This window comes from Octodon degus, unplaced genomic scaffold (assembly GCF_000260255.1).
Source record: "Octodon degus isolate 3935 unplaced genomic scaffold, OctDeg1.0 scaffold00072, whole genome shotgun sequence".
In the NCBI taxonomy this organism is placed as follows: Eukaryota; Metazoa; Chordata; class Mammalia; order Rodentia; family Octodontidae; genus Octodon; species Octodon degus.
Window position 1 is genome coordinate 3,630,885 of NW_004524648.1, and position 13,764 is coordinate 3,644,648.

Here is a 13,764-nt window from a genome sequence, read left to right on the forward strand (position 1 = left end):
TACTACAAAGCTACTGTGATTAAAAAAAAAAGAAAGAAAAAAAGACCCAAGGATCAATGGAACAATTCAGAGGATGCACAAACAACTCCAGAAACACCCAACCACCTTATTTTTTACTTAAAGAAACCAAATACCTTAAATGAAAGAAAAATAGTCTCTTTAATAAGTAGTGCTAGAAAAACTGGCCTTTCACATGTCAGAGACTAAAAATAGACCCATTATTTTTCACCATTTACTATAAATATAGATTAATGATCTACACGTTAAAACAGAAACACTACATCTGTTAGAAAACAAAATAGGTAAAACTCTTAAAGACAGTGTTGTAGGTATAGACTTTATGAACAAAACCCTGATGCCACAAGAACTATCACAAAGCTAACAACTGGGATCTCACAAAAAAGCTTTTGCATAGCAAGAGAAACCACCAAGAGTGAAGAGATAGCCCACAGTGTGGAAAAAAATGCCAGTTGTTCTTTGAAGAACTATTTTCTAAAATACTGAAAGAACTAAAAAACCCCAGACTCTCCAGATTTAAAGACCCAATCCAAAAAAGGGCATCTAAAATGAACTGTAGAGAGCGCAGACCCGGCGAGTGAGTGAGACGACCCAGGCCGTGGGATCCTGAACAGACCCAGAGCGCAGGCCCAGCGAGTGAGTGAGATGACCTGGGACCCCCTGGATCCTGAACAGACCCAGAGCACAGGCCCGGCCAGTGAGTGAGACGACCCGGGCCCACAGATCCTCATTTGACCCAGGCTGCAGGCCAGCAGGGAACCCTTCAGCAGAACTCCTTGCAAAGAGGCTAGAGGCAAGACCCACCCAGCTGATTCAGGAGCAGAACATCTTCCCAGAGAGACACAAAGGATTCAACTCTAATGCCTGTAGCAGAAAGAAGTGGAGCACAGCAGCCAGATCCAAACAACACCCACCTGGAAGAATCTGAACTTCGTAGATGCGGACCTGGTGCTAAGGTAATAACTCTAAGCTCCACACCAAAGGTCAGAAGACAGTAGTATACAAAATGACAAAGAAAAGGAATAAAATGCAGTCTCAGGCCCTGAGTCCACCCAGTACAAATGCACAAGACACTAGCACTGAGGAAACTGTAAATCACACACCAGATATCTCTGAAATAATAGTGTTGACAGTAAAGAATCAACTGCAGAAAGGTACAGAAGAAATCAGATCAGAAATAATTTCAGAACTAAGAAATGTAGTGGTAACTATAATCAAAGAAGTACTAAGTGCTTCTAAAGAATACACTGATAAAAAAAATAGAGCAGAATATAAAAATGATGGAACCCCTGAATAAACAATTCAGGAAAGAAATAGAATCTATGAAACAGGTTCAAAGTGATATACAGGAAATTAAAACCTCAATCACAAGCTGGCAAAACCGTTTGCGTGAAAGTGAAAATAGACTTTCTGACCTGAAAGACACCATTGTGGCTAGTGAAAAAGAGAAGATCTCTTTAAAACAACTAGGATGCAGGAAAAAATAATTCAATACCTGCAAGATGATGCAAAGATGAACAACGTGAGACTAATAGGCATCAATGAGAAGGAAGGAGTCAATACAAATGATATAAAAAGAATATGGGCAGAAGTAATACCAGAAAACTTCCCAAATATGGGGCAACAATCTGACATTCCTGTAATCGAAAGATATAGAACTCCAAATAGTATCGATCCAATGAAAACCACACCCAGACACATAATAATCAAGATTCCATAAATTCAGCATAGGAACAGTATACTAAAAGCCACTAAAGAAAAGAAACATCACATTTAAAGGAAAACCCATCAGAATAACAGCAGATTTTTCTTCACAAACCATCAAGTCAAGAAGAGCATGGAGCAAAGTACTTCAAGTCTTGGAAGAAAACAAATTTCAACCCAGACTGATATATCCTGCAAAACTATCTTTCAAATATAATGGAGAAGTGAAATATTTTCATGACAAAGAACTAAAGAATTTCATGATGACAAAGCCAAGTCTACACAGACTACTAAATGAGGTTCTAGAGAGGGAGCAAATTGATCACAGCCCCATGAATGAGGATGGAAAGAACCCGTCAAATAGGGCAAACTGAGGAGAATAAGAGGTATACAATAGTAGTCTTTTAGTTACTCCTTTGTGTTCAGCAGCAGAGTATTTTCATCAGCACACCCTACAAATGGACTTCTCTTCCACCCTATGAGTCATGATTCCACCTGAGTCTACAGGGTGGATTTCAAAGAAATAGCTGTAGCTCAGTTCCATAAGTGACGCCTAGCCACCAGCAACTGTCACGGTCATTATGCATATCCACAACACACTAGAACTTTGTGCGATATCCTATCCTCAAACTGTTAGAAGTGCTGGTTATTTACTTGCCATTCCAGTATTATCTTACGTTTTACCCTAGTACTTCTTTGCTATCATGAAAACTTTTTCTGAGTTCAATTGTTTGGAAACATTTAATTTTCTGAAAAAATAAATAAATAAATAAATAAAATGAACTGTCGATAAGTATACAAAAAAGTTCAACATTATTGATCATTCAAGAGATGAAAATTAAAACAATCTTGAGATTCCTTCTCACTCCAAAAAGAATGGCTATTATTAAGAAAACTAATAACAATGCTGGTGGGGCTGAGAGGTAAAAAGGAACCCTTCTCCACTATTGGTGAGAGTGTAAACTGGTGCAATGACTGTGGAAATCAGTGTAGAGACTCCTCAAAGAAAACAACTAGGATTAGAAGTCCCATTTTACCCAACTATTCCTTCTTGGTATCATCCTCAAAGAATTATAAGCATCATACCATAGCAATACATGCACACATGTTTATAGCAGCAGAGTTTGTAACAGCTAAATCTTGGGAACAGCCCAAATCCACATCCATCAACAAATGGATAAAAAAGATGCAGCTGTTTTTATAAGTGGAGTACTACTCAGCCATAAAGGATATGCACAAGACATTTCTAGCTAAATGGATGGACCTGGAGACCATACTGTTTTTCTGTTTTTTTTTTTATGTATTTAGTACAGGGCCTACAGGGTCTCACTACATAGATCAGACTTGTAGTGATTCTCCTGTTTTTAGCTTCCCGAGTGCTGGGACTACAGGTGCATGCCACCATGCCCAGTCTCCATTGCCATCTCAGTGCACCACTGGGGTGGGGCCAGCATGGCATGCTGGGGATTGAACCCTAACTGCTGTGTCTGCCTAAGCAGGCACTTTAATCCACTGAGCTATTTGGCTGGCCCTATCCTATCAGCTTTTATAAATAAAATTTTACTGTAACACATTTATCACACATGTTGACTGTTCATATGTTCTCTAATGAGTGTTTCCATACTAAATAAAGCTTTTTGGCTGGTGTACGGGGCCTAAATATTTACTACATGTTGAATGTGTAATATCTGAGTGGTCCGAGAGTTTTCTGTATTTCAGATTTTGTAATATTTGCATATACATGAGATATTTCAGGCTTAGGACCTAAATTGAAATATCAAATTCATCTACATTTCATACACACCTTGAACACATACTCTAATGATACTATATATGGTAATTTTAGTATATCTGTATTTTGTTTGTAATGTTTCGTGTGAATTTTTTTTTTTTTTTTTTTTTTAACTTTAAGGAAGGGTCTACAGGGTGTTCAGGGTCTGACTACTAGATCAGACTCACAGTGATTGTCCTGTTTACAGCCTCCCAAGTGCTGGGATTAGTCATGCGCCAGCACGGCAGGCCTGGGGAACAAACCCACGGCCCCTGTACCTGCTTGCAGGTGCTTTAATCCTCTGAGCTATTTGGCTGGCCTGTTTCATGTGAATTCAAATGAAGAATTTTTTACTTGTAAGATTAATATAGACATGCAAAAGTTTCAGATTTTTGAGGGTCTTTGAATTTTGGATTTTTGGATTAGGGACACACAACCTGTATCTGTCCCTTTCATAAATATTTAAACCTTAGATGTCTATTTGTGTATATGATTCCTGGACACCAGTTTAGATGTCCAGATCCTAACTCATAGAACTCATATACCTAATACTGTGACAAGACATGTATGTAAACAACTTTCAATATGAGGTTTAAAAAGTGAAAAGCTAAGAATGTCAGAAAGGAAGAGACTACTTTCATTGAAAAAAATCAGAGAGGGTATCTTAAAAGAAATAGCTTTTGTACTGTTTTAAGACTGGCTATCATTTGGGCATAGAGAGATGCAGAGGACTTTCAATGTGTAAAAGGCGAAAACTGTAAAAGCTACCATCATAATAATAAACTTAGGATGGAGGGGTAGTTAGGAGTAAATGCTAATAAAGATTAGAATAGTGCTTTAGAAAGATCAACCAACCTTGTTAAAGTAAATTTGAAGGAAAAGAGATAATAAGGAAAATATTATGAAGCTATTAAAATAAACCAAGAAGCCATGTATGCACCTATAATCCCAGCACTTTGGAGGATGAGGCAGAAGGATTGTTACAAGTTCAAGGCCAGCCTGGACTACATGAGACCCTGTTTCTTGAGTCCAAAATAAATAAAATTAGATAAAACAAGAGAAATACTGAAATACTTGTAATACATACAATGAAACCAGATCGGAAAAACTAGAATGAACACAGTCTGGACAATAAAACCACTCAAACCCTTCTGATATGACTAAAGCATCAGAATGTGCTTTCTAATTCATTTGGGGTAAAAATTTCATTTCCTTTGCCATTTCTCCCACCTTTGAACCAAATATAATTTTCTAATTAGTTTTTAACAATTTTAAAAAGAATTACTTAAATAATTAAAAATGCTAAAAAAAAAATGCTGGACTACCACTTTCCAATTTCAAAACCCTGAATACAAGCATATAGAGACAAAAGTCATCTGCTAGGGCCCCCTCTGCTGGACCACTGGAGATAAAGCACAATCTTATTAAATCTGGGATCTTAATTTAGTGAGCTACCAAAAAAATGTCTTTGCTTCATGATGGCACCTCTCAAAGTATATCAAATGTTCACCTCAGACGAACCATAGACTATCTTCATATTTTCCAAAGCACTGATACTTTTAAAACTGTTTTAACTGCTGGTTATGAAAAAGTTCAACCTATATTCAAATATAACAATAGCAGATAATATACTTAACTAACAAATTTACTTCTCTGCACAAAGATAGGCTGTAATTCACAGGTCCCAGTGTGTGTGTTCTGAACTCAAAGTAGGCCTCTTGCCTCACCATCCCTTTTGCTGGGATTATAGGCATGCACCACCATATCTGGCAGATTGATTTTTTTTATACATACAGATAAGTAAATTATGCTAAAGACTTAAGTTGCAGCCCCCTGTCAACTAGCTTTTAGCTGAGCTTCATCAATACATGGAGAATATGGTATATCATAGGGTAAGATAATGGTAAGGTATTTCTCCCATCTTTCTAAAACAGAATTTTCTGATTGGTTTCAACTCCTTCCAGTTAAAAACTAATTTAGCCAATTAACCTTTGTCTCTGGCATCAAAGACACATCAACCTACCTAGATCCCGCCATTTATACAATATGTACTTCTTACTACTACTCATACCTGGACAGCTTCAGATTCCCCTATTGGGCTTCTCAAGTCTTCAAGCACCTATATAATCAATTCTCTGAAATACAATCCCTCTATGTATAGGTAAAAGCCCAGGCCTATCTTTTCCGACTGTGTTCAACTATTCTTACTCTTGAGAAAACTTTCTAGAGTGCTTGTGTCTTGTTGCTTTCTTGTTGCTAGGACACAATACTGGATAGCCACAATTTAAAGGAGAGTTTCACAGTTCTCAGTCCAAGGGTGGCTTGCTCCAAGGCAGATATACAAAGGTAGAGGGTCATAGTGAAGGAAAAGTTGGTCACAAATGTTGGCCAGGAAGCAGAGAAAGGAGGCAGTGGAAGGGACATATACCTTTCCAAGTCTGGCCCTCAGTGACTGACCTCCAACCAGGCCCCATCTTCTAACAGCAAGTTAGCTACAGCACCATTCACTATCCAATCACCTTCCAAAAGCCCCACCTCTGAGTACATGAGAATATTGGGGGACAGTTTATATCTAAACCATTTTAGATCTAATATTTGACCTTCTCAAAGTAAGGTACGGTATTGTAACTTCATGTTGCTCTATATTACACAAAATGCAAGAATAAGTTAATTTGAGACCAAAAAAAAAAGCACATCCTTTGTTTCTGTAATATTTATATTAAGTGATCTTAATAACCAAACAACAAAACAAACCACAAGATGCCAGAAAATAAATGGTAAGTCATCTTTTCATAAATGATGGGAAAACTGCATACCCACATGCAAAAAAGAATGAAACTGGAATCATACAATTCATAACATATTAAGAAAAAACACAAAATGGATCAAAGATCTAAATTTAAAAGCCAACACTACAAAATTCTTAGAAGATATAGGTGTTAATGGTCGTGGCCTTCGATTTGGCAAGAGTTTCTTCAGGAATGACACCAAAACACTAATAAAAGATAATAAAATGGAGTTCCTCAAAATTCAAATGTCCTTCAAAGGACATCACCAAGAAAGTATAGACAACCCACAGAAGGAGAATATTTGCAAATCATGTATCTAACAGGATACTTGTACCTAGAATATATGAAGAATTCTTACAATTAATAAAATAGCATTAAAAATGGGTAAACGATACAAAACAGACATTTCCCCAAGATACAGAATTCATCATCATTGGACATCAAGAAAATGCAAACCAAAAACCACAAGATTATCACTTTACATCTACTAGGTTATAATAAAAAAAATGTAAGAAATGTAGAAGAGCCAGGTGTGGCCAGCACTCAGGAAGCTGAGGCAGGAAGAGCCATGCGAGTTCAAAGCCAGCCTGGGCTTCAAAGTGAGACAAGGCCAGCCTGAACTGCATCGTGAAACCCTGTCTCAAAAAGAAAAATGTTGAAAAGGTTGTAAAAATGTTGAAACCCTCATGTACTGCTGAAGGGCAAGCAAAATGGAATTAATCACTTTAGAAAACAGTCTGGAAACCCCTCAAAAGTTAAAAAACATAATTACATAAACTCGCAATTCTACTTTCAATATATATCTAATAGAAATGAAAACAATATAAACTTATACTAACACAAAAATCTATACAGATATTCTTCAGTTAAAAACTGTTACAGTCCTGCAACTGAATTTATCGCTAAATGAGCCCTATACAGTATGTACATTACAATATTCAGAACAAAATAATGTTCAAAGGAAACTCCAACTTTATGACTATTCTTATTTGCATTAACTTTTATATGCAGTACTGTAATATATAACAGAACCTGAAACTATAGTACTGTACTTAACAGTACAATCAGCAAAAATTACAATACTGTATAAACAAGGTGTATCATATTAAAAAAAGACGTAAGAGATTCTACAAACAAGATATACAGAACTGCACCAAAGAGAAGACAGGCTGTTAGGTCTGACAGGCTGTAAGTCTGAACAGTTGTTAAATAAATACTATCTGTACACAAATGTGGAAAGTGGCATTATTTATTATAGACAGATACTGGAAACAACTTAAAAGCCCACCCACTTGAGGCACGAGGTTCTATCCCCAGACAGAGAGAGGGAAGAGAAAGAGGAGAAATGAGAGGGGCAGGAGACAATAAAGTATAACTCTGAAAACTTCGTGGTAAGTGAAAGCAGAAACAAAAGGCCACTCACTGCATAATTTCACTTACATGAAATGTCCTGAACATACAAATCCACAGAAAAAGTAGATTAGTGTTTGTGGGGTGTCGGGGGCTAGAGAAAATGAAGAGTGACTATACTGGGTACAGGCTTTTTTTCTTGGTAATTAATATGTTCTAAAATTAAATGCTGATTAATTTTACAACTCAAACACTAATAAAAATACAGCATTTTTAAAAGGTTAAAGTATGTAATAAATGGAATATATCTCATTAGCATATTTTAAAAGGAGGAAATGATGAAAACTAGCATGCAAATTAAAACTAGACTATAGAATAAAACATCCTCAAAGTGCACATAGTGATGGATGCTCTGCCTAGCAAGTGTGAGGCCTTGGGTTAAATATCAGTACTGCAGTAGGGTACAAAGGACCTGAATAAATATTTTAAAATCCTATACTCATAAAAGATAATTTTACATAGCAAATCTCTTCTTGTGCTAATGTTCTTAGCAATCCAGAATAAAAATCCTTAATCAACTCATTTTTCCTTTCTTATGTCTCTTTTTGCTTTGGCTGCCAGATTCTGTTTATTTCTGTGGTATTTCTCCTTATTTGTCTCCTTGGATTCTCACTGACCTCACCATACTTAAGGTCCTCATTTTTCATTTAATGTAATCATACCACAAAAATACTGAAAAAAAATATTTACAAAGAAAAAGTTTAAGATTCCCATAAAAAATTTAAGGTACTTCATAATCTGACCCAATCCTAAGAAAACCTCATTTGCAACATTTTTCATAAACACATTCCTACCTAACAGTACTGCACAAAAATGCCTGACAATTTTATCACACTCTGTATTTCTTGCTGTCTTCTCTCAACTGAAATGATACCAACATTTATCTTTTTGACACAGTAAAATCTATACTAGCTTTGAAGGCTGTTTAAATGCCTGGTTTTCCTTTAGCCAGATTAATCATTTCACCCTCTTTATCTCATAAACATTTTATAATCCCATTATTAAAACAAGGCAAAAGATGGCTAAGGAGATAGCTCAGCAGCATAAGCACCTGCCTGGCAAGTGCAAGGTGCTGAGTTAGATCCCCAGAATCAAAAAAAAAAAAAAAAAATTGTCAAGAGAGAATGGAAAGTGTATATAGATTGGATCCAGACAGGCCTAAATTTGAATCCTACTCTCAGCATTTGTATTAGTTTCATGGTCTCACAAAATACTTGTGTTTCCCTTTCCTCATCTATAAAATGAGAGGAGTATTTATATCATAGAGATCAAATAAAATACAATGGCGCTCAGGAATCTTCAATGTTAGTTTTCTTTACAAATTTATATTTATATAGTACTTTGTATTTAATAATGCAAGACAGTACTGTAAAATGAGCCTAGGGAAAATACAAAAATTCAATATATTGTTTCTACTGAATGGTTATTACTTTTGCACTGTGATAAAGTCAAAGCCATAAGTCAAACCATTTTAAGTTTTCTATTTTCTACAAAACTAATCAACTCTATCTGATAGTAGATACAAAGTATTTACTGATGGAACAATTTACAAAAAGTTGTAATTATTAATTTTCTCTACACTTGAAAATAATCTAATTGTCTATATAAATTTAAGCTAATAACTGAATTTTATGAGGAAATAAAAACAAAACAATAAAAACATGAAGTGAGCCATCCATTTTCAGTAAAATATACTTCTACAATTGCATGGATGGATTTCACTGAAGGAAATCAGATCTAAAAGACTATACACTGTATGATTTCTTTTACATGAAATTCTAGAACAGACAGAACTCACATGAGTGGTTTTCTCGGGTAAAATGTGGGGAGGTAGATTATAGAAGTTCACAGAACAACTTCTGGAACAGAGAGAAAAGTTCTATTCCAAAACAATAGTATCAGGGATAAGCCTTTGCCAAAAATCATCAATTTAGATACTTAAATGCAAATTTTATTATCAATAAACTTAACCTCCAACTTTGAAAATTATGATCAAATATAGCTAATTTTTTCCAAAAAAGAAAAAAAGGAAATATCTACCTTTTTTACTATATAGCTAGTAAAAACTGAAAAAGCTATTTTGTGCTAGAGCAAAGAGGTATCAGAGATTAAGGGATGTAAAGGTTTCTGTTTTAAGGAAAACACATACATACACAAAAAATCTCAAGTCTTAATTAAGCACACATCTGGGGATTCTGCTGCAAAGTGGGTTTCACAGGAAGAAACTGTTTCAGTTGCTAAAACAGAAAGTGTTCACAGTAAGTGTTATTACCATAGTATTATCTACAGTTAACTTTATCCACTACCATAATTATAACACAGTAATGACATTTCACAGACACCGAAAACCCCCCACAAAAGTAGTTCCATAAAAAATTGTTACTCCTAGAGTACGTTAACAAATTAGAAGGTACATTGCTAATAAAAATTTCTAGGAAATTGGTAGCATTTTAACATTTAATTCCTAGGAATCTACCAATAGGTTAGTTACATCAATTTTAGTTGTCTGAAAAGACTACTGTGCAAAAGTAACAATGTTCATAACTTCTGAAAAGAAAAATCTCTTCAGTTTATAATGAAAAACACTGGTGAAGTGTCTTTAAACATTTCTTTTGATAATTCTGTAAATTATATTTCAAAACCACTGTGCTGAGAAATAAAGGTAAAGACATCAAACTCATGAATTCAATTTAAAAATGTTTGTATTTCTAACAATACAGGAATAAAACATAGGCTCCCTTACCTCCTCCTCCTCATCAGAATCATTTCCAAACACTGATGGTTTCTGCAAAACAGGGTGCAACTGCTGTGTTTTCTTTGGCAAAATAAGCCCATACCTGCATATTTTTTTTGAAATAGAAATTACAACATTATCTTTAAATGTTAAAAATACACCCACTATCTCTTGCAAATGAGGCTATCAAACCAAAACATGTCATACAGCGTAAGAACATAACATTTTCTGACTTTCAATGGTCTCAAAATCCCAGTATGTCTTTTTTTTGTAATTATGACTCACTACTGTATTTGTGGACATAGGTCAAACTTAAATATCATTTTTATCCAGAGAAGTAAATGAAGAGTTCAGAAATGTTGTGGATGGAGAAATGACACCAACGTTTTAAAAACAATTTAGCGAAAAGTTTAGTTCATGTCTGCTAAAAATAAAAATGCTCTAAATTATCGTTGGGGGTCTAAGACGTATCAAGAAAATGGTTAGGGTCCCTCCCTCCCCACTGTGTACTTAACACAGTTTTTAAGAAGCTACTGGGTATTATAACCCACAATTCTTCAAAAATTAACTGAGAAACTCAACTATCCATGAGAATGGTTCCCATTACACGTTATAGGCTCACTTGCTTTGTCTTGGTGTATTTGAAAGAATCATCCCTTTAGCCTCAACTCACTGAGTTTCTCACGTGCTGGCCTTTCAGGAGTGGAGATGACGGGAAGCCGCATCAAAAGTATTACATTAAAAGTACAATTGTCAAGTACGTACAGTGTTTGTCTCTTTTGCGGCAACGTATACCCCAGTTCCCTAATATGCCTACTCTTTTCTGTGGCTTCTCAGCGTAACATTCCTAAAACGAGAAGGGAGGGCGGGAATCAGGACTTGAGCTTCTTGTACCAAGGAGAACAAGGCCCTCTAAGGAAATCAGGAATTGTCTCTCTTCTTAGTGCCCCTGAGAGCATCCAACCGGGGAGAAACTCAAGCGCGGGGTAGGAAGCAAGACTGAGGGGCCTCAGACCGAGCTTTTGGAAAATAGAAAAGTCTCGCTCTCTGCCCCTCAGCCTAACTTCCTTTATTTCCTCACAAGTTTCTCCCTCAAACTTCGGACTTCCATCCTGGAAAACGTATGGGGGAAGGGAAATCTATATTGCTCAGGATTTCTCCTTTTTCCCGTCTCTATTCCTGCTAACATAGCCCGTTCACTTCCAGCGTATTTTAACTCCTCTGCCAAAGACACAGCCGCCGCAGCTTCTCATTCCCAGCCTATCCCTAACTCCCAATTCACTCACTGCCTGCCCGGAATCGCCATCTTGCTCCCGTCTCCGCCGAACGTGTCCGACGCCGTCGTGACGCTGACGCAGACGCCGTCACGTAAATTCTCGCGCGGCTTTGGACGCCCGGAACCTGCTTAGCTATTGTGTCTTTCAGTCGCTTTCGCGTTCCTCAGAGATGTTATGTCTTAGGACGTGACTTGTTTTGAAGCCGACCTGCTGCCTAGAACTCAATGGGAAAAAAGAAATGAAAAGGAGTCCAGCCCAGGGAGTCTCACGGTGTAGTCCTGACTCTAAGCAGCATCACCAGTGATATTGTTAGAATTGGAAATTCACGGGCTCCCCCTCAAACCTTGTGAATTAAGAAATTCTGGGATGAGACAGAGCAATCTGAATGTCAGTGAGTCTCTGGGCAATTTTGATACTCTAGTTTGAAAACTACTACATTAAGTTATCGGTTTTCCCCTTCTGAGGTATTTAATAGGAGTATATAACTGACAGTAAGCCGAAAATGAAAATATACATGCTAATGATTCCTCATAGAGACGGAAATTATTAGCTGGTAATACTGTTCAGGGTGCCTGCCACTAGGTATGAATACTAAGATTATATATGAAGGCTAACGTGGTGGCGCACGCCTGTAGTGCCCGCACTTGGTAGGCTGAGACAGGAGGATTGCCATAAATTCGAGGCCACCGTGGGCTACATAAACAAGCTGAAGGTTAGCCTGCACTAGCAATAACCTGTCTCTTAAAAAAAAAAAAAAGTGTGTGTGTGTGTTGTTGTTGTTGTTTAAAAACTAGCCACATTCCATCTGTGTTTCCACTGTCTTGGCCCATTACAGCCTTGCCTTACAGCAATAAAGAATTCTTTCGGTTACAAGAAGAAGGCTTTTGAAATGCCTAGTTACAAATGTGGGTTTGTGTATTTCTCAATTCTGTCAGTTTTTGTTTCACATATATTGAAGTTAAGAGTATAAACACTTAGGACTGTGATGGCATCGTAGCTTAACTTCTGTATCAGTAAGAGACTCTTCAGGGGTAAGCAGAATGCTTGCTTAGCATGCTCAAGGCCATTGGCTTACTCTCTAGAAATTCTCTTTGTGTATTTTGATATAACTAACTTTCCTTTAGTTAATGATAACATCTTTTAAAATGTTACTACATTTAACCTATCTTAATCTACTTGTATTCAAATTGGGTCACTTTTTGTTTATGTATTTGGTACAGGGTCTCACTCTGCAGCTCGGATTCATAGTAATCCTCCTAATATGCCGCTGAAAAGGGTAGGCATATTAGGGAACTGGGGTATATGTTGTCTCAAAAGAGACAAACACTGTACATACTTGAAAATTTTACCTTTGATGTAATCCTCCCCAGCGCTGGAATTACAGGCATGCACCACCACGCCCATCTTGGTGGCGGGCTTGGCCTTGTCTGAAGTGCAGCTGGCATGGCATGGAGTACCTTGGATCGAACCTGGGTCCTTGCGCTGAGCTATCTCTGCAGCCCTGGGTCACTTGTTGATTGGGTTTCATAGAGTCCTTTTTAGCCAGACAAGCTCTTCCCTTTGTGTTTAAAACATTTTCATTAAAGTGATTGAGCCAGGTGTGGTGGCATATGTCTGTAATCCTAGCACTAGGAAGGCTGTGCAGGAGGATCACCAGGAATTCAAGGCTAGCTACATACAGTAGGGACTCTGTCTCCAATAAATGAATGAATGGGGTAGTAAGTATATTGTTATCTTCTCTCATCTCTTTTTTTTTGTCCCCTCCCCGCACGTTGATCTTCTTTCATATTAAAAGAAGTATAATATGATTCAGTTTATGATTCAACCTCCCTTGATGGTTTTTTGGCCACACTTCTTTGCTTTTTTTTTTTTTTTTAAGATGTTGCTTTAGTGTTTTTAACACACATCTTCATTTTGACAGTCTAGCTTTCAAGTAAGAATATAACACTTTCGGGAAGTAAGAATATATCACTTTCGGGAATGTAGCTTGGTGGTAGAGTGCTGGCCTAGAATGTTTCAGGCTCTAAGTTTAACCTCCATGATGAAGGGAGGGAAAATAAT

The 13,764-nt window shown here is 36.9% G+C and overlaps 1 protein-coding gene across 3 annotated transcripts in view; it reads right to left on the bottom strand.

Moving 5' to 3' along the window:
• Positions 1–11,759, bottom strand: part of Nsrp1 (nuclear speckle splicing regulatory protein 1) — a 49,458-nt gene extending 37,699 nt beyond the window's left edge. Inside the window, exons 1-3 of one of the 3 annotated variants that reach the window (XM_023719811.1) lie at positions 11,713–11,751; positions 11,244–11,273; positions 10,436–10,529 (exon numbers count right to left, since the gene is read on the bottom strand). In XM_023719811.1, coding sequence (XP_023575579.1) covers positions 10,436–10,529; positions 11,244–11,273; positions 11,713–11,732 — 144 coding nt within the window. In that variant the 5' untranslated portion in view covers positions 11,733–11,751. Of the gene's footprint in view, positions 1–10,435; positions 10,530–11,243; positions 11,666–11,712 lie in introns of those variants that run through there. The other 2 variants (XM_004635377.3, XM_023719813.1) reach the window with 2 other exon arrangements.
• Between the last annotated feature and the right edge of the window lie 2,005 nt (positions 11,760–13,764).